The following is a 21,048-nucleotide window of genomic DNA, read 5'->3' as shown; positions in this document are numbered from 1 at the left end:
CACACTGAACATAAAGGCCTGCAGCACTATAAGCCAGCATGTTTGAGGATTGCAGTGAATAATTAGTACTTCCCCAGATATGTTTGGAGTTCACTGCAAGTATTAATTAGTGTTTTTAAGCACAGAATATAATCATGTTAATGTATGCTGATAGATACGCAAGCAAATTTAAAAAAAATAACATTTACTCAAATGGAAATTTCTCTCTGCAGTACAATGGGCCACCTACTGGGCTGGAATGGTAGTGCATGTGTTCACAATAATCCAGTCCTTGCCGGAATGCAATGCCAGATCACTTTGATTAATCAACGTTCCTTTCTCTCTTCAGCTTGGATGTTGTGTTTTAACAAGTACTCATCATCGTCTCATAGAGATTATCATTTACGTGCAAGCCCTGAAGCTTCAACAGGCCTTTTGGATACAACGGCATTTTTGCTCATGGGATGTGGGCATTGCTGGAAAGGCCAGCCTCGTGGCCCATCTGCGCTTGCCCACCCATAATTGCCCTGAGAAGTTGGTGTCTTGAACCGTGAGCCCACAGCGCTGTTAGGAAGGGAGTTACAGGATCTGGTGACAGTGAAGAACAGTGGTGGTGCAGTATTAGCTCACAAGCCTAGGGACCCAGGTTTAATTCCAGCCTTTGGGTTACTGTCTGTGTGGAGTTTGCACTCTCCCAGCGTCCATGTGGTTTTTCTCTGGGTGCCCCAGTTTCCTCACACAGTCTAAAGATGCACAGGTTAGATTGATTGGTAAGTTAAATTGCCCCTTAGTATCCCAAGATATGTAGGTTAAATGGATTGGCTATGCTAAATTGCCCCTTAGTGTCACAAGACGTGCAGGTTAGGTGGATTGGCCATGGTAAATTGTCCTTTAGTGTCCAAAGATGTGCAGGTTAGAGGGATTAGTGGCATAAATCAATCAGCTAGATAATCAATATCTTTTCCCAAAGGTAGGGAGTCTAAAACTAGAGGGCATAGGTTTAAGCTGAGAGGGGAGAGATACAAAAGGGTACAGAGGGACAGTTTTTTCACGCAGAAGGTGGTGAATGTCTGGAATGAGCTGCCATAGGTAGTAGTAAAGGAGGGTACAATTCTGTCTTTCAAAAAGCATTTGGACAGTTAAATGGGTAAGACAGGTATAGAGGGATATGAGCCAAATGCATACAATTGGAACGAGCTTAATGGTTAAAAGGCAACATGGACAAGTTGGGCTGAAGGACCTATTTCCATGCTGTAAACCTCTGACACTAAATATGTGGGGTTAGGGACTGGGTAAGATGCTCTGTCAGTGCACTTGTTGGGCCGGTTGGCCTCCTTCTGCACTGTGGTGATTCTATGAAAGGTGATGTGTTTTCGAGTCAGGATGGCGGGTGGCTTGGAGGGGAACTCGCTCCCACACAGCCCTCGACTTTCCAGGTGATCGAGCCTAGATTGGGACTCAGTGCATGATACCTGGCTGATTATCCCCTTCACCCCTCCCTTCTGGCACCCCTAATACGTGCCCAGGACGCAGGATAGCCAGGGGGTGACACGGTGGCACAGTGGTTAGCAATGCTGCCTCAAAGCATCAGGGACTCAGGTTCGATCCCTTGGGTCACTATGTAGAGTTTGTACATTCTCCCCGTGTCTGCATGGATTTCCTTCAGTTTCCTCTCACAGTCCTAAAGACTTGCTGGTTAGGTGCACTGGCCGTGCTAAATTCTCCCTCTATACCCTAAATGGCGCCGCAGTGTGGCAGCTAGGGGATTTTCACAGTAACTTCCTCGCAGTGTTAATGTAAACCTACTAAAATAAACTTTAGATAAAGGAAATCACCTATATTGTGGTAAATACACTGCATTGGTTCAGAGCTAGATTTGGTATATTTAGAGATTCCCTGTTGCTGGCGAAGAGAACTGCTGCCTCTTTGAGGTGATTAGCTAACTTAGCACTGGGAATCCAATGGAGATCTTTTGGTTCGTGGAGTTGAGTTAATGAGATATCAGAAGTACCTGCTGCTTTTTAAGAAACATCCAAGGAAATAAAAATAACAATTACTCTTTAATTTCAGCAAACTTAGGTGGAAATAAATGGATTTTCAAGGATTAATTATACCCTTATGTGGGTATGTCCCAGTTAATTCCCAGTACTTACTGAAATATGCAATGATTCAGAAGTCAAATTAAAAGGAATAAAATCAATCTCACTACAATTATAGTTTTGACACGAGGTTTAAAAATAGCTGGTTGCCTCATGTTGAGTTTCCATGGGACTTCCAACCAGGCTGTACCAGCTAATAAAATGAGGTTCTCTTTTGGGCATTTGAGTTCTGCTTAATGATCAATGATGGGGCAGCACGGTCATTAGCACTGCTGCCTCACAGTGCCAGGGACCCGGGTTCGATTCCCGGCTTGGGTCACTGTCTGTGCGGAGTCTGCGTGGATTTCCTCTGGGTGCTCCAGTTTCCTCCCACAATTTGTAAGATGTGCTGGTTAGGGTGCATTGGCCGTGCTAACTTCTTCCTCAGTGTACCCGAACATGCGCCGGAGTGTGGCGACTACGGGGTTTTCTCATTAACTTCATTGAAGTGTTAATTGTAAGCCGTACTGACAGTGACCCAAATGGAAATCCAGGTCCCTGGTGCTGTGCACCTTCCCTGGCTGTGACTGCAGTAACCCTGACCAAACCACAGAGAACACAAAAACATCTTGAGGGTGATGTCCTTGAGTTACACTTGCTCCCCAGTAGATCACTGGATTGGCGAAGGAACAAAGAACAAAGAAAATTACAGCACAGGAACACACCCTTCGGCCCTCCAAGCCTGCACGATCATGCTGCCCGACTGAACTAAAACCCCCTACCCTCCCGGGGACCATATCCTTCTATTCCCATCCTATTCATGTATTTGTCAAGATGCCCCTTGAAAGTCACTATCGTATCTGCTTCCACTAACTCCCCTGGCAGCGAGTTCCAGGCATCCACCACCCTGTGTGTGAAGAAACTTGCCTCGTACATCTCCTTTAAACCTTGCCTCTTGCACCCTATACCTATGACACCCTAGTAATTGACTCTTCCACCCTGGGAAAAAAACTTCTGACTATCCAACCTGACGTGAACATCTGTGAAGAGAATCTCTGCTTCCAAAGCCATGCAAAAGACAGAAAGCAAGGACGAAGCACAGAGTTCAGACCTATTGACAAATATTCTTCAGGAAGGGAACCCACACAACTTTTACTCGGTTCTGTAGCACCTGCAATGCCTCAGCAAGCAATTCATACCATACAGATTTCAGAAGAAGGTCCATTGGCATCAAGGCAATCAGAGACGGAAAATACATTCCTGACCTTGCCGGGATAAATTAAAAAAAATAGTGACCGCCAAATGACATAGCACGATGATAAATAGCTCAGAAACGTTTTGGTTGCTATGAAGCAAAAACAGGATGCAATTAAATAAAGTTAAATTAAAAGGCTCACAAATATGTCACAGTCAGAAAAGAATACCTATTCCACTTTTATTATCATTACTGTAAACAAGGCAACTTAGTCTTCAATTACCAAATACATTAATAAAACCCACAAAATATATGTCCAACAGGAACTTTTATCTTTAACACTTTACTCCAATTAACCAAAGTATATAAAAATCCATGTGAAGGTCTAAAGGTCCATGCATGTGCACTGTCCTGCTCAGACCACGTCACGTTTCTTTTTAAATCCAGCAAGTCCAAACGCACAATTTTTTTTTGTTTTTTTTAAACTGAGTCTGCTAGTCCGTTTAAAATTTTGCAACCGACTCTTCAGCCGTCGACCTGGGCAAAATGCCAACCAATGACCACCTGCGCTGCCGCTGTGGGAAGCGGCAGGAGGCGTGCGGGTGGGGAGCAGCTTAAGAAAGGGAAGCGATCTGCCCCAAGCGATACCTTAGGTGTCCTCCTCCTCTTCCTCGTCCTGTGAGGAGCCGGCCTTGTTTGCGGACGCTGCTGCCAGCTGCGCCTGCTGCGCGGCTTGTTGCATCTGCAACCATTCTTGCTGCGCCAGTTCTGCCTGCTGCTGTCGCGCCTGGGGGAAAATGGAGAAAACCAGAGTGGTTCAACATATCTCCCTCATAGAATCCCCACCGCCTTGCTCCAGCATCCAGTGATTTGATTTATTATTGTCACGTGTGTTAGTATACAGTGAAATGTATTTTTTTTGCGCTATACAGACAAAGCATACTGTTCATAGAGAAGGAAAAGAGAGACTGCAGAATGTAGTGTTACAGTCATAGCCAGGATGTAGAGAAAGATCAGCTTAATGCAAGGTAAGTTCATTCACAAGTCTGACAGTAGCAGGGAAGAAGCTGTTCTCGAGTTGGTTGGTACGCGACCTCAGACTTGTATCTTTTTCCCCCGAAGGAAGAAAGTGGAAGAGAGAATGTCCGGGGTGGATGGGGTCCTTAATCATGCTGGCTGCTTTTCTGAGGTAGTGGGATGTGTAGACAGAGTCAATGGATGGGAGGCTGGTTTGTGTGATGGATTGGGCAACATTCATGACCTTTTGTAGTTTTTTTTGCGGTTTTGGTCAGAGCAGGAGCCCATACCAAGCTGTGATACAACCAGAAAGAATGTTTTCTATGGTGAATCTGCAACAGTTGGTGAGAATTGTAGCTGACATGCCAAATTTCCTTAGTCTTCTGAGAAAGTAGAGACGTTGATAGGCTTTCTTAAATATAGCGTCAGCGTGTGGGGGACTGGGACAGGTTGTTGGTGACATGGACACTTCAACACTTGAAGCTCTCGCCCACTTCGTCCTCGCTGATGTAGACAGGGGCATGTTCTCCTTTACATTTATGAAATCACAGCTGTTCTGATTGTGGTCTCAACCCCACTTTCCTTTCCATCTCCCACCTCCCCTCCCCACACAGTACCCTCAAAACTCAAACTCAATCTGCGTTGCCCGCTTTCCTCTCTGTTAGTAAATCTCACCAAAGGATAGCAGTTGCTAATTCTCTTTTACAGCTCTGAATGTGTTGGTGTGTTTGTGTCTCTCATAGAATCGTAAAGTGCAGAAGGAGGCCATTTGGCCCATTGCATCTGCACAGACCACAATCCCTTATCCTAGTAACCCCATGTATTAATTATTAATAATTATTTATTATTGTCACAAGTAGGCTTACATTAACACTGCAATGAAGTTACTGTGAAAATCCCCTAGTCGCCACACTCCCATTGTCTGTTCGGGTACACTGAGGGAGAATTTAGCACGGCCAATGCACCCTAACCATCTTTCGGACTGTGGGAGGAAATCCGAGCACCCAGAGGAAACCCACGCAAACAGGGGGAGAACGTGCAGACATTGACCCGAGGCAGGAATCGAACCCAGGTGTCTCTGGCGCTGTGACGCAGCGGTGCTGACCACTGTGCCCCCGCTAATCGCCGTAATCTACACACCTTGGGACACTTCCACACAATTTAACAGGGACAATTTACCTAACCGCACATCTTTGGACTGTGGGAAGAAACCAGAACACCCTCAGGAAACTCATGCAGACACAGGAAGACAATGTGCAAACTCCACATAGTGACCCAAGGCTGGAATTGAACCTGGGTCCCTGGCGCTGTGAGACAGCAGTGCTAACCACTGTGCCACCTTGCTGCCTCACTACTCATTGCAGTGGTGAGTGGGATGGAGAAAGTGCACTGTATCGAGCCTCAGCATCGTTTGGGGTAGGGTGTGTCAATAAATAATGATTCAGGTGCCCACTCTAGCATTTGTCCAGACGGGGTTAACTTTGGCTGGTGATACCTTCCCATGGTTGACAGGCTTACTGATACCATCAAGATCCCTGCACAGATAATAGGAGCAGGGACGATATATTGGAGATCTTAAAAGTATGCAATCCTACATCTCCGACAATGCAGCTTCCCATCTTGGTCCATGAGACACAGCTATAAATTCAGTTACTTTGCCCAACTCTTGTGGAGATTGAGTTTCACTGACACTTCATCCAGGTGACACTCTTCGAGGTGACAGCCATTGATCTCACCGCAGCCAGGTGATATGGGTTCAAATCCCATTCCGAAGTGTTGATGGCGGTGTGCCCTCGTTCAGACAAGGTAGAGGAATCTTTAACATTGCTCCGAAGAATGTCAGGGCAGCTCACTACCCGGTTATTATCTCATTGCTATTTGTGGTGCTCAAGTTGGCCTGTTGCACTTCCTGCATCACAACAGCGACATCAAATGTACTGAATTGGCTGGAATGCACTTTCCTTAGGACTTCAAAAGGTATGGGAGAAATATTTAATTTTTCATCAATTGTGCAATCTGATTCTGCCCTTATCCCAAATCCATTTTCTATCCGGCTTCATTCAGGGACAAGAATGGATGGATTTTTCCTCAGTTTATGGGCCGACTGCAGGGTTTTTAGTGGGTGATTTCTGTGCTCCTCCAGTGTTGGTTTCTTGCACATCCCCATCTCTTGACAACTGGCAGCTCTGCATTCAGCCATCTCGGCCTGAAAAGCTACAACTTCTTCCCTAATCGTCTCCCTCCATCTTAAAGACGCTGCTCAAAACATATTGCTTTGAGCAAGCATTTTGGTCACCTGTCCTTTTGTTATTATTAATTCATGGGACATGGGCATTGCTGGCTGGCCAGCATTTATTGCCCATCCCTAGTTGCCCTTGGAGGGCAATTGAGAGTCAACCACATTGCTGTGGCTCTGGAGTCACATGTAGGCTAGGTCAGGTAAGGACAGCAGATTTCCTCCCCTAAAGGGACATTAGTGAACAAGATGGTTTTTTCTGACAATGGTTTCATGGTCATCAGTAGATTCTTAATTCCAGATATTTTTTATTGAATTCAAATTCCACCATATGCTGTGGCAGGATTCGAACCCGGGTCCCCAGAACATTAGCTGAGTTTAATAGTCTAGTGATAATACCACTAGGCCATCGTCTCTCCAATAGCTTATTTGCCTTGGTGTAAGATTTCATTTGATAATGCCCCTGTGAAGTGTCTAGAGTCACAGCAATGTGGCTGACTCTCTCAACTGCCCTCAGGCAACTAGGGATGGGCAATAAATGCTGGCCCAGCCAGTGACACCCATGTCCTATGAATTAAACCTAAGTGTCTTAGAATGTTTAAGTATTAAACAAGTGACACAAATTTGAGTTATGATCAGCTTGCTTAGTATAGATTAGGGATCAAACCTGCATCTGTGTGAGCCAGTAGCTTATCAGGTAATTGAGATGCAGCCACAACCATCATTATTTTAAGTTATAATCAGAAGGCATTCACCCAGCCCTGAAGCCAGGCAATTACCAATACACCAAGCCAGTTGCTGATCAGAGGCTCCTGGGAATGGATTGGGAAAACTGAAGGCTGAGTGGTACTGCAACCAAAGAATGACAATTTAACCTCAATGACACCACAATTCCTCAATAAAGAGCTACATATCCTGGAAAAAAAGAACAGTTGAACTGCACAAGGGGATTTGCACTGAGTGTGCCAGTCAGATAATGTTGTTGAAATTGCTTCACATCATAATAGAATCCCTACAGTGCAGAAGGAGGCCATTCGGCCCATCGAGTCTGCACTGACCACAATCCCACCCATGGCCTACCCCAGAATCCCATGCATTTATCCTAGCTAGTCCCCCTGACACTAAGGGGCAATTTAGCACGGCCAATCCACCCAACCTGCATATCTTTGGAGTGGGGGAGGAAACCCACACAGACACGGGGACAATGTGCAAACTCCACACAGACAGGAGTCGAACCTGGATCCCTGACGCTGTGAGGCAACAGCGCTAACCACTGTGCTGCCCTGAGGATAATAGGACCTCGTTTTCAGAATTCCAACTGGCACAGCAGAAACTTGACGTATAAACTTGTTGCACTGAAAGGGACGTGCTGTTATGCAAGCTCTTTGTTGCAGCTTACAGTGAATAAATTCACCGTGGAACCAGGCCACACAGAGCAACAAAGTCCCACTGTTGATCCCCAGTCTGTGCTAGGTTTACTGATCCGAGTAGGACTGGCGGTTGGAACATTCGAAATTCTCTCAGCAGATTCACTCAGAAGTGTTCAAATGTGTTTGGCCTATCAAATGGCCTGCTGGCACACTCCATCTGCCTTGTGCTATCATCATCTCATGATTTAAAGTCAAAATGCTCCCCAAAAAGAAAATCCAATCCAAAATGCTCTGATGCAAGGTGCACTCTCAACCTTTCATGGCTTCTTCAACCCCAACAGATTGGGGCGGCACAGTGGTTAGCACTGTTGCCTCACTGCTCCAGGGGCCCGGGTTCGATTCCTGGCTTGGGTCACTGTCTGTGTGGAGTCTGCACATTCTCCGTGTATCTGTGTGGATTTCCTCCGGGTGCTCCGGTTTCCTCCCACACTCCAAAGATGTACGAGTTAGATGGATTGCCCATGCTAAATTGACGCTAGTGTCAGGGGGATTAGCAGGGTAAATATGTTAGGTTGCAGGAAAAGGGCCTGGGTGGGACTGTGGTTGGTGCAGACTTGGTGGGCCGAATAGCCTTCCTCTGTACTGTAGAGATTCCATGATTCTAGATTGATTACGAGATCACGACCAACTCTCTTCAAGGGCTTGCTTGGGTCGACCGCTGCTGTCATCTCCAGCCACATGACCCCAGATAAACCCTCTGCTCCTCCAACATCAACTGCTTCTTGTTCCCTCTTCTCTTCAGTGACTACATTCTGTAAGGAGAAGCTAGATAGGTACTGGAGGAAGAAAAGAAAATTCTGATTGGGTGGGAGCAGGCACGGGCGGGAGGAGGCTTGTACAGATCAGTTGGAACAGATGGCTTATTCCTGTGCTATACGTTCTGGGTAAATCCTATATTCTGGAACTTCCTTCCAAAATCCCTCTGTCTCACTGTTCGCCTGTTTTCAAAAGCTCCATTTATTTGGATCATGCTATTGGCTCTCTCAGCTCCTGTTTTCTCTTCCTTCTCATTCAGTCAGCAACTGACTGGTCACCACAGCAGCACAGTGGTTAGCACTGCTGCTTCAAGCGCCAGGGACCCAGGTTCAATTCCCAGCTTGGGTCACTGTCTGTGTGGAGCTTGCACGTTCTCCCCGTGTCAGCATGGGTTTCCTCTGGGTGCTCCGGTTTCCTCCCACAGTCCAAAGATGTGTAGGTTAGGTGGATTGGTCATGCTAAATCGCCGTTAGCGTCCAAAGACGTGCGCCGGCACGGTGGCACAGTAGGTTCGATTCCCAGTTGGACAACTGTCTGACTGGTATTTCCATGTTCTCCCTGTGTCCGCATGGACTTCCTCCGGGTGCTCCAGTTTCCTCCTACGCTCCAAACAATGTGCATGTTGCATTGATAGGCCATGCAAAATTGCCGCATAGTGTCAGGGAGATTAGCAGGGTAAATAAGTGGGGGTTATGGAGTTAGGGGCTGGATGAGATTGTTGTTGGTCCGATGGGCCAAATGGCTTCCTTCTGCATTGTCGGGATTCTGTGATCTGTCCACACGTTTGGACATTGTTCATTTTGTTTGGGGCATTGGAGAAATGGTTGTCGCTGCCTGGACTGCAGACCAGAACCTAATAGCAGATCACCTTATCAGTGGTTTGACTGGGAAATGCAGTGCAGCACATTAATCTAAAATGGGTAAGAAACAAGTATGTCAAATCGTTTTTCAACTTTTTTTTAGTCTGACAAAGGCTGCAATATCATTTAGAAAAACGTCTGACCCAGTCTCCAGTACCATACATCACAACCGGCAGATGCACTGTTGTCTTACTGTATTTTTATGCAGTCACCCAAGTAATATGGAAGAAAGCAACACTTTGTGGTGTTGATAATAGCTTGTGGACTCCAGAGTGTCTGGCTGCTCAACAAAAAATAGAACTGAAGGGAAACTGTATTCAGCGTAGTGACCACAATCAGAATACCGTGTGTCACTGTTTGGGCACTTTCCAGCATTATTTTATGGGCTCCATCATAGAATGCCGACAGTGCAGAAGGAGGCCATCCGGCCCATCAAGACTGCATCGATCACAATCCCTCCCAGGCCCTGTCCCCATAACCCCATGCATTTACCGTAGCTAGCTCCCCGACGCTAAGGAGTAATTTAGCATGACCAATCCATCTAACCCACACACCATTTTTGGTTGCTGCACTTGCGGAAGGATATATTGGCCTTGGAGGGAGTGCAGAGGAGGTTCACTAGGCTGATACCAGAGATGAGGGGGTTGGACTATGAAGAGAGACTAAATAGACTAGATCGGTACTCGTTGGAGTTTAGAAGGATGAGGGGGGATCTTATAGAGATGTATAAGATAATGAAGGGGATGGATCGGGTAGAGGTAGAGAGATTCTTCCCGCTTAGAAAGGATAGCAGGACTAGAGGACACAGCCTCAAATAAGGGGGGGGAGCAGTTTAGATCAGAGTTGAGGAGGAACTTCTTCACTCAAAGGGTGGTGAATCTCTGGAATTCTCTGCCCGTTGAAGTGGTGGAGGCTACCTTGCTAAATATATTTAAGTCACGGGTAGATAGGTTTCTGATAGACAGGGGAATTAAGGGTTATGGGGAGAAAGCGGGAAAGTGGAACTGATCCACTTCAGATCAGCCACGATCTCATTGAATGGCGGGGTAGGCTCGAAGGGCTAGATGGCCTACTCCTGCTGCTATTTCTTATGTTCTTATCATAGAATCTACAGTGTAGAAAGAGCCCATTCAGCCTGCACCAACAGTAATCTTACCTCACCCCCCTGACACTAAGGGGCAATTTAGCATGGTGAATCAACCTAACCCACACATCTTTGGACTGTGGGAGGAAAGCAGAGCACCTGGAGGAAACGCATGCAGACACGGGGAAAACATGCAGCCTCCACACAGTGACCCAAACCACGAATTGAACCCGGGTCTCTGATGCCATGAGGCAGTAGTGCTAACCACTGTGCCACCATGCCGCCCCACTTCGTTGCCCTATGTTTTATAACTTTGCCTTTCACGTATTGAAAAAAAAATTCACTGATTTATTAGTTTGCTATGGCTTTTGCACTTCCTCCTTAAAGCCCTTTAGGATAGACTTTGTTTTCACCGACAACCAAGACAAGCAGTGTAGATTAATTGCACTCAATACCTCAACGGCTCCTGCTCTGCCCAAGACCGCAAGAAACTATAAAAGGTTGTGAATGATACCCAATCCATTACGCAAACCAGCCTCCATCCATTCTCTCTGTCTACACTTCCCGCTGCCTCAGCAAAGCAGCCAGCATAATTAAGGACTCCATGCACCCTGGACATTCTCTCTTCCACCTTCTTCTGTCAGGAAAAAGATATTAAAGTCTGAGATCATGCACCAAATGACTCAGAACCAACTTCTTCCCTGTTGCCATCAGGCTTTGAATGGGCCTACCTCTCACTAAGTTGATCTTTCTGTACACCCTACCTATGATTGTAACACTACATTCTGCACTCCTTTCCTTCTCTATGAACAGTATGCTTTGTCTGTATAGCACCCAAAAGTCAATACTTTTCACTGCATACTAATACATGTGACAATAATATACCAAATCAAGTGTCAGTTTTGTCACAAGACAAGAGAAATAAGGAACTACTGATTAGAGATCACCAAATAAATTTCACTGTGAGAGAACATGTGCTGGGGAAAAGGGCTCAAAGTTCCGTTCTTGAACAACTGCAGGATGACTTACAGGAGAAAGAAAACTCTACGTTTCAAAAATATGGAGACATTTCCTTACTTTTGCGAACAGTTCTTGCTGCTGGCGTAACAGTTCCTCCTCCGGTATCCCAAGGTTCTCCAAGCGGGAGCTGGCCTTCCTCCTTTCCAGTGCAACTGTTTTACATTCTCGCAGAACTTCCTTTACTTCAGTTATATACGATCCAAAGCCTAGACTTTCCAAGGCTGCAGTACAAGGTAACACAGAAAGAAGCTTTTAGCATTCCCACAGCTACTCAGGAGCTTTCTGTGGGGGGTATTAAATTTACATCCGACAGTCTGATTTCAAAATATTTTCATATCCGCATTGAGGATTCACGTCAAGTGGAGAACCAGTTCCGTCCCATTTCATTTCATTTCAGATTCATCTCATTCATTTCATCTCTCCCAAATCTGGGACTTGAGCTATGGTAGATTCACGTATTAGTTATTTCCAATTCTAGATGTGTGAACAGTGTCAACACAGCACTCCGATGGTGTTACAGCCAGGCTGGATCCTATCCTAACTCATTATCAATAGAGTTAAGAGAAGTCACCAGATAGATTGTGCTCGGTGGCACAGTGGGTTAGCACTGCTGCCTCACAGCTCCAGGAACCTGGGTTTGATTCCCGACTTGGGTCACCATGTGTGCAGACTCCACATTCTCCCAGTGTTTGTGGGGGTTTCCTCTGGGTGCTCCGGTTTCCTCCAACAGTCCAGTTGATTGGGCATGCTAAATAAACCCCTCAAGTCCCAGGATGTGATAGGTTAGAGGGATTGGCAGGGCAACTAAGCAGAGATAGGGCTGGAGTGGAATTGTTGTCAGTGCAGACTCAATGGGCCGAATGGCCTCCTTCTGCCCTGTAAAGATTCTATATTGATGGAGTGGGCACCCTGATTGATCTTTTTATCTCCTTAGCTTGGAGATACTTAGCATAATTCTAGTATCTCTCATACTAACCATTCTCCTCAAGACTTTATTAATTCGTGGGACATGGGTGTCACTGGCCGGGCCAGTATTTATTGCCCATCCCTAGGTGCCCCAACGCAGTTGAGAGTCAACCACATTACTGTGGCTCTGGAGTCACATGTAGGTTAGAGCAGGTAAGGGTGGCAGATTTCCTTCCCTAAAGGACATCTGTGATCCAGATGGGTTTTTCCGACAATCAACAATGGTTTCAGGGTCATCAGTAGATTCTTAATTCCAGATATTTTTTATTGAATTCAAATTCCGCCATCTGCCATGATGGGATTTGAACCCAGGTCCCCAGAACATTAGCTGAGTTTCTGGATTATAAGTCTAGCGATAATACCACCAGGCCATTGCCTCCCCATTTTGTGGAGGCAGCCACAAAACAGTTGCAAGGCAAACTTGATCTTCATGTTTTCTGCCTCAGCCAAACAGCCTCTTGATAGTATGAGATCAGATCACTTCCTACCCCCAGAAAGTCAGGGGGCAGAAAGAGGAGGATGGGGGCGAAATGTGGGTGAGGAAGTTACACAACTTGATCCCTGCTCAACTTGACAAATGGAACACAACTTGGTCAAATTACCCCTTACAAACTTCCAAGGTGCAACATTAACTCTCATCTAAACCCTTGCTGTGTCAAATATTAACTAGCTTTGCTGAGCGTGAGATATTGGTTTGTTTACAGATCACAGAACTGTAAGAGAAGAGACAACCAGCCGCGGTTATCGAAGGAAATAAAGGAGAGTATTAAATTAAAAGCTGATGCATTCAGAGCGGCTAAAAATAGTGGGCGATTAGATGATTGGGAAAGATTTAAAAAACAACAATGACTAAGAAAGCGATAAAGAATGGAAAGATAAAGTATGAAGCTAAACTAGCTCTAAATGTAAAAAAAAAGATAGTAAAAGTTTTTACAAATATATAAAGAGGAGGAGCCTGGCTAGAGTGAATGTTGGACTCTTGGAGGATGAGAGGGGGGATTTAGCGGTGGGTAACGAGGAAATGGCTGAGGCTTTAAGTAAGTTTTTTGTGTCGGTCTTCATGGAGGAAGACACAACTAGCTTGCCGAATATTAAAGATAGAAGGATGGTAGGAGATGAGGTCCTTAATACAATTACTGTCACTAGAGAGGTAGTGCTTGATAGACTAGTGGGACTGAAGGTAGACAAGTCCCAGGGACCGGATGGAATGCATCCCAGGGTTCTGAAAGAAATGGCAGAGGAGATAGTGGATGCCTTAGTAATTATTTATCAAAATTTGCTGGACTCTGGGGAAGTGCCAGAAGATTGGAAAATGGCTCATGTTACTCTGCTGTTTAAAAAAGGTAGCAGGCAAAAGGCAGGGAATTATAGGCCAGTTAGTTCAACATCTGTAGTTGGAAAAATGCTAGAATCTGTCATCAAAGAAGAAATAGCAAGGCACCTAGAAAATAACGGTTTGATCGAACAGACACAGCACGGATTCATGAAGGGGAAGTCGTGTTTAACGAATTTATTGGATTTCTATGAGGATGTGACTAGTGCGGTAAACAGAGGGGAACCGGTGGATGTGGTGGTTTAGATTTCCAGAAGGCGTTTGATAAGGTGCCTCACAAAAGTTGCTGCATAAGGTTAGGGTGCACGGAGTTGCGGGTAAGGTGTTAGCGTGGATAGAGGATTGGTTGTCTAAAAGGAAGCAGACAGTTGGAATCAATGGGTGCTATTCTGGTTGGCAGTTGGTGACTAGCAGAGTGCCGCAGGGATCGGTGTTGGGGCTTCAACTGTTTACCATTTACACAGACGATCTGGAGGAGGGGGCTGAGTGTAGGGTAACGAAATTTGCTGATGACATGAAGATGAGTGGAAAAGCAAATTGCGTGGAAGGCGCGGAAAGTCTGCAGAGACATCTGGATAGGCTGAGTGAGTGGGCGAGGACCTGGCAGATGGAGTATAATGTTAGCAAATGTGAGTTATCCACTTCGGTAGAAATAATAGTAGGAGGGATTATTATTTAAAGGGTGAAAAGCTGCAGCGTGCTACAGTGCAGAGGGACCTGGGGGTCCTTGTGCATGAATCGCAAAAACCCAGTCTACAGGTGCAATAGGTGATCAAGAAGGCGAATGGAATGTTGGCCTTTATAGCGAGGGGGATAGAATATAAAAGCAAGGAGGTCTTACTGCAACTGTACAGGGCACTAGTGAGGCCGCAACTGGAGTACTGTGTGCAGTTTTGGTCACCGCATTTGTGAAAGGATATATTGGCCTTGGAGGGAGTGCAGAGAAGGTTCACTAGGTTGATACCGGAGATGAGGGGGCTAGCCTATGAGGAGAGATTGAATAGACTGGGTCTGTACTCGTTGGCGTTTAGAAGGCTGAGGGGGGATCTTATAGAGATTTACAAGATAATGAAGGGGATAGATAGGGTAGAGGTAGAGAGATTCTTCCTGCTTAGAAAGGATAGCAGAACTAGAGGGCACAGCCTCAAAATAAAGGGGGGACAGTTTAGATCGGAGTTGAGGAGGAACTTCTTCACTCGAAGGGTGGAGAGTCTCTGGAATTCTCTGCCCATTAAAGTGTTTGAGGCTACCTCGCTGAATATATTTAAGTCACGGGAAGATAGGTTTCTGATAGACAAGGGAATTAAGGGTTATGGGGAGAAAGCGGGAAAGTGGAACTGATCCACTTCAGATCAGCCATGATCTTGTTGAATGGCGGGGCAGGCTCGAAGGGCTAGATGGCCTACTCCTGCTCCTATTTTTTATGTTCTTATGTACATTCTGCAATGTGACTGATCTATCCTCAGATAAAATTTTAAAAGTTTATTTATTAGTCACAAGTAAGGCTTACATTTATGAAGTTACTGTGAAATTCTCCTAGTCGCCACAGTCCGGCACCTGTAGGGTCAATACACCCTAACTAGCACGTCTTTCAGAATGTGGGAGGAAACTGGAGCACCTGGACGAAGTCCACGCAGGCACGGGGAGGACGTGCAGACTCCACACAGTGACCTGAGCCGGGAATCGGAGCACTGTGTCATCATGCTGCCCCTCGGTATTCAAACCTGGCAGGCAACAATTCTATACGTTTGTTCTGGCCATGTCCAACTGCTCCTCTGTGAGTGATACTCTGAGAACCGATCTTCCTTACAACGCGGCATTTCCATGCTACTCACTGAATGAAAACCCAGCGAGCCATCAGACAAAATAAAATGCAATAGGTTCTCCCCAGCTGTCAATAATCTACAATGGGGACACAATGAGGCGCGCAATACTGAAAAGGCTCGTTTTTCAATCCAATTAACTCAAGACACTATTGACTGATACATGCAACAGAATTAGTACAAGACCCGTATTAAAGCCAGGTAAATATCCAAGACAATACCCATCTTGTGTAGACTGCTACCCAAGGTTGGTACTGATGCAGACTTGGCAATAAGCTGTTGACCTATATACCCTCGATAATGCCTCAGGATATCCAATAAGAACTCATCTATTGTGGCTCCTTGTGAGGGCAGTTGCTCTTCATCTGACACTCCCAGTTTTTTCGCCTATCACCCTGCAAATATTTGTCCTTTTAAAAATTATCAATGGAATCAACTTCCACATCTTTTCTGATAGAGTGTTCCAGATCCTGACCACTCACAATTTCTCATTTCCCCTTCAGACCGGCAGCCAATATTTTTCTTGGACACTCGCAGTGGGAAAGACTTCTCAAAGGTGAACAGCTTTATTCATAAGGCATTGAGATGGAAGACCAGCTGAATGGTGCAGCAGGCTTGAAGGGCCGAATGGTCTACCCCTGCTGGATCTTATGACGCTTGACAAAAGGGAGGAGTGACAGAATGCTGGTGATAATTGAGAGTCAAACTCACAGAAACCTTACAATGCAGATGGAGGCCATTCGTCTCACAGAGCCTGCACTGACAACAATCTCACCCTATCCCCGTAACCCCACATATTTACCCTACTAATCCCACTCACATTAAAGGGTCAATTTAGAGGACCAATCAACCTAACCCGCGGATCTTTGGACTGTGGGAGGAAACCGGTGGCACACGGTGGAAACCCACACAGACAGTGGGGAGAAGGTGCAAATTCCACACAGACAGTGACCCAAGATGGGAACTGAACCTGGGTCCCTGGCGCTGTGAGGCAGTAGTGCTAAGCACCATGCTGCCCTAATGCCAAGCTATATATCAACTTTTATACAGCGTGGCAGCAATCAAGAACAGTTTGATATTTGGTCTCAGCTGTTAGCTGATTGGAGCAAAGTGCAAATACAACTGAACTCGGTGCCTTGGACACACATCCTGGCTTCCTGTTGGGAAGAGTTATGTGGGGATGCCCATTAAGCTTGTAGCTTCAATAGCCTCCTGTATCTTACTATTTAGCAACACAGAAAGGAAAAAAAAAGTTATATTGTGGATATGATGACATCTCAACATGTCAATAAAACATTTTTGAGATGTAGCTGTTGCTGTAACACATCTCAAAAATGTTTCAATGGCATTTTGCTGTAACACAGCAACAGGTTTGTACATAGTATTCACCTACAAACTGTGATGAAAGGAATAACCAGATCCTCCATCATCCAGCAGGTGCTAGCTGGGGATAAATATTGGCCAGGAAATCAGGGTGAACTCCTCCACAAACAGCGGCTGTGGGACCTTTTATCTTTATGCAACAGAGACTCAGCATCATGTCTCATCTGAAAGACGGCACCTTCAAGAGCACAGCACTTGCCTCAGTACCCAACTGATGGTCCAGCCTACATTAAATCTCCATAGTGTGACTTGAGCAAACAAAGTTATAGAATCCCTACAGCGCAGAAGGACACCCATCTGGCCCATCAAGTCTGCACTGAGAGCAATCCCACCCAAGCCCTATCCCTGAAACCCCTGTGTATGTATCCTGCTAATCCACCTGACACTCAGGGACAATTTAACATGGCCAATCAATGTAAACCTGCACATCTTTGGACACTAAGAGGCAATTTAATATGGTCAATCCAACTAACCAGCACATCTTTGGAGCATGGGAGGAAACCATGCAGACACAGGGAGAATGTGCAGACTCTGCAAAGACAGTCACCCGACACTGGAATTGAACCCGGGTCCTTGGCGCTGAGGCAGCAGTGCTAACCGTTGTACTGACCCAGAGGCTATGCTGCCACTTACTGAGCTACTGCTGAAGGTTGGTGACACAGGTGAGCTATCAGATGGCGTAAATAATCAGAGACAAAGATCATTTATTGGCTGAAAGAGCAAGAAGAAAACGTCACTGCAATTCCACGGTGGTTCCCTTACATTAAATCATGTACCTTGCATAATGTGTTCTGGTGAGATGGTTTTCTTATCAGACTTATTGCAGATTTCGTTAGCCTCAGAGGATATCAGATGGATGAATTCAGTGCAGCAGCTCACCACCATTTCTCTGGCATCATTCGCGACCCTGACATTAGGTAGAATCTGCTTGATTATCTTGTTGATTGCAGCTCTTGGAATAGTTAAATCATCATCATTATTACCCGAAGCTGAGGCCATTGTACTTTATTCCATACAAGGTGGTGTTAAAAGTTCTTTTCTAAAAAAAAGTAACTCTCCCTAACGAGGTCGGCACGCAGCAATTCCACATAAAGCTGATCGACTGAAATGGGATTTAATCTGATCACATTCCAGAACCAAACTCTGGCGGATATTTGGCTTAGAGACCAAGGAAGGAATTAAATATGATCTTGCCATCCTGGAGAAAAAAGGCAAAAACATCAGGCATTAAGATATAAAACCTTAGCAGTAGAAAACAAATGAACATTAATTGTCACGGAAAAACTATCTTTAGTAAGACAAATTGGCCACACTCTGACTGCATGGATGAAAACAAATAGACTTAGTAAACCTCACTGGAGTCAGTCATTAGATCCATGGTAGGAGCGGCACATGGGTAAAGGATGACCCCAATTTAAAGACTTGTTTGATTTAGCTGATACTCATCATCATTTTCAGATTCCTCGAGCATCACCAATTTTAATCACTTCACCATTGGCAGACTTGCCTTCTCTTGTCAAAGCTCTGGAATTCCCTCAAAGACCCTCAACTTCTTAAGGTGTCTCTTGCAACTCTGACAAAGTTTTTGAGATGATGTGGAGATGCTACCGTTGGACTGTGGTAGGCACAGTAAGAAGTCTCACAACACCAGGTTAAAGTCCAACAGGTTTATTTGGAATCACGAGCTGTCGGAGCACGGCTCCTTCATCAGGTGAGTGAACCTGGCGTTGAGAGTTTGCTTACAAAGCTCTTGATAAGCATACCCTTACGTTGAGTGAAATGGCTCATTTAATGGAGGGGGGGGTGTGAAGGGGGGAGACGGGGGGGGTGTGAAGGGGGGAGACGGGGGGGGTGTGAAGGGGGGAGACGGGGGGGGGTGTGAAGGGGGGAGACGGGGGGGGGTGTGAAGGGGGGAGAAGGGGGGGGTGTGAAGGGGGGAGAAGGGGGGGGTGTGAAGGGGGGAGACGGGGGGGGTGTGAAGGGGGGAGACGGGGGGGGTGTGAAGGGGGGAGACGGGAGGGGGTGTGACGGGGGGGTGTGAAGGGGAGAGACGGGGGGGGTGTGAAGGGGAGAGACGGGGGGGGGGGGGGGAGGGAGGGAGAAGGGAGACGGGGGGGGGAGGGAGGGAGGAAGAAGGGAGACGGGGGGGGAGGGAGGGAGAAGGGAGACGGGGGGGGAGGGAGGGAGAAGGGAGACGGGGGGGGGAGGGAGGGAGGGAGAAGGGAGACGGGGGGGGAAAGAGAAGGGAGACGGGGGGGGGGGGGAAGAGAAGGGAGACGGGGGGGGGGGGAAGAGAAGGGAGACGGGGGGGGGGGAAGAGAAGGGAGACGGGGGGGGGGGGGGAAGAGAAGGGAGACGGGGGGGGGGGAAGAGAAGGGAGACGGGGGGGGGGGAAGAGAAGGGAGACGGGGGGGGGAAGAGAAGGGAGACGGGGGGGGGGGGAAGAGAAGGGAGACGGGGGGGGGGGGAAGAGAAGGGAGACGGGGGGGGGAAGAGAAGGGAGACGGGGGGGGGAAGAGAAGGGAGACGGGGGGGGGGGGGAAGAGAAGGGAGACGGGGGGGGGGAACGGGGAGTGAGCGGGGGGGGGAACGGGGAGTGAGCGGGGGGGGGAACGGGGAGTGAGCGGGGGGGGGAACGGGGAGTGAGCGGGGGGGGGAACGGGGAGTGAGCGGGGGGGGGAACGGGGAGTGAGCGGGGGGGGGAACGGGGAGTGAGCGGGGGGGGGAACGGGGAGTGAGCGGGGGGGGGGAACGGGGAGTGAGCGGGGGGGGAACGGGGAGTGAGCGGGGGGGGGAACGGGGAGTGAGCGGGGGGGGGGAACGGGGAGTAAGCGGGGGGGGGGGGACGGGGAGTAAGCGGGGGGGGGGGGACGGGGAGTAAGCGGGGGGGGGGAACGGGGAGTAAGCGGGGGGGGGGAACGGGGAGGGGGAACGGGGAGTAAGCGGGGGGGGGAAACGGGGAGTAAGCGGGGGGGGGGGAACGGGGAGTAAGCAGGGGGGGGAACGGGGAGTAAGCGGAGGAGAAACGGGGAGTAAGCGGGGGGGGGGGGAGTGAGCGGGGGGGACGGGGAGTGAGTGGGGGGGGGGATGGGGAGTGAGCGGGGGGGGGATGGGGAGTGAGCGGGGGGGGGGATGGGGAGTGAGCGGGGGGGGGGATAGGGAGTGAGTGGGGGGGGGACGGGGAGTGAGCGGGGGGGGGGGGGGAGTGAGCAGGGGGTGGGTGGGAACGGGGAGTGAGCGGGGGGTGGGTGGGGAGTGGAGTGAGCAGGGGGGTGGGGGGCAATAATATCCTGCCTACAGAAGGGACTGAGCAATGTGGCTGTGTCCCACCCAACCAGCACCAGGGTCAGCACCTCGAGGCCACTGAAGGCGATTGAGATTCAGCAACAGTCACCCACAGCGCAAGAAGTTCCTCCGCCACCCTGACAACTTTAATGCAGGTTCCATTCCCATCCTTGGGTCACTGTCTGTATGCAGTCTGAACGGTCTCCCCAGGTCTGCGTGGGTTTCCTCCGGGTGCTCTGGTTTCCTCCCACAGTCTGAAAGACATGCTGGTTAGGGCGCATTGGCTATGCTAAATTCTCCCTCAGTGTACCCGAACAGGCGCCGGAGTATGGGGACTGGGGGATTTTCACAGTCACTTCATCGTAGTATTAATGTAAGCCGACTTGCAACCTAATAAAATCTGGTTGAGTTTTTACCATCTTTTCCTCACTCCCCGCGCTCGAGCCGCTTCAACACCACCAGAAGTCACTTCCGCACCACTTCCGTTTCCAGGGGCAACGGATATTTTAAAAACTCTCTCTTTTTATCTGACTGGCGTGGAATTCCCCCATTTTTCCCTCTCGACGCCTCCTCTTTCTCCCTCTCCTGACATTTAGGATTATT

At 47.7% G+C, this 21,048-nt stretch overlaps 1 protein-coding gene across 2 annotated transcripts; it reads right to left on the bottom strand.

Annotated features, from left to right (window-relative positions):
* Positions 1 to 3,461: 3,461 nt before the first annotated feature.
* LOC145361006 (protein Dr1-like) lies at positions 3,462 to 20,945 on the bottom strand. Of its 2 annotated transcripts, none has more exons than XM_080216528.1 (4): positions 20,862 to 20,945; positions 17,937 to 18,358; positions 11,713 to 11,876; positions 3,462 to 4,039 (listed from the first exon to the last, which is right to left on the bottom strand). In XM_080216528.1, exons 2-4 carry the CDS (start codon positions 18,157 to 18,159, stop codon positions 3,902 to 3,904), a joined length of 525 nt encoding a protein of 174 aa, XP_080072654.1. In that variant the 5' UTR covers positions 18,160 to 18,358; positions 20,862 to 20,945; the 3' UTR covers positions 3,462 to 3,901. The 2 variants fall into 2 exon arrangements, with proteins under 2 accessions (XP_080072654.1, XP_080072655.1); XM_080216529.1 differs by lacking the exon at positions 20,862 to 20,945 and adding an exon at positions 20,514 to 20,533.
* Positions 20,946 to 21,048: the final 103 nt, after the last annotated feature.

This window comes from Carcharhinus amblyrhynchos, chromosome 33 (genome assembly GCF_965287045.1).
Source record: "Carcharhinus amblyrhynchos chromosome 33, sCarAmb.v2.hapA, whole genome shotgun sequence".
Lineage (NCBI taxonomy): Eukaryota > Metazoa > Chordata > Chondrichthyes > Carcharhiniformes > Carcharhinidae > Carcharhinus > Carcharhinus amblyrhynchos.
The sequence above is the reverse complement of the archived record's forward strand: the minus strand, read 5'-3'. Positions and strand labels throughout refer to the sequence as shown.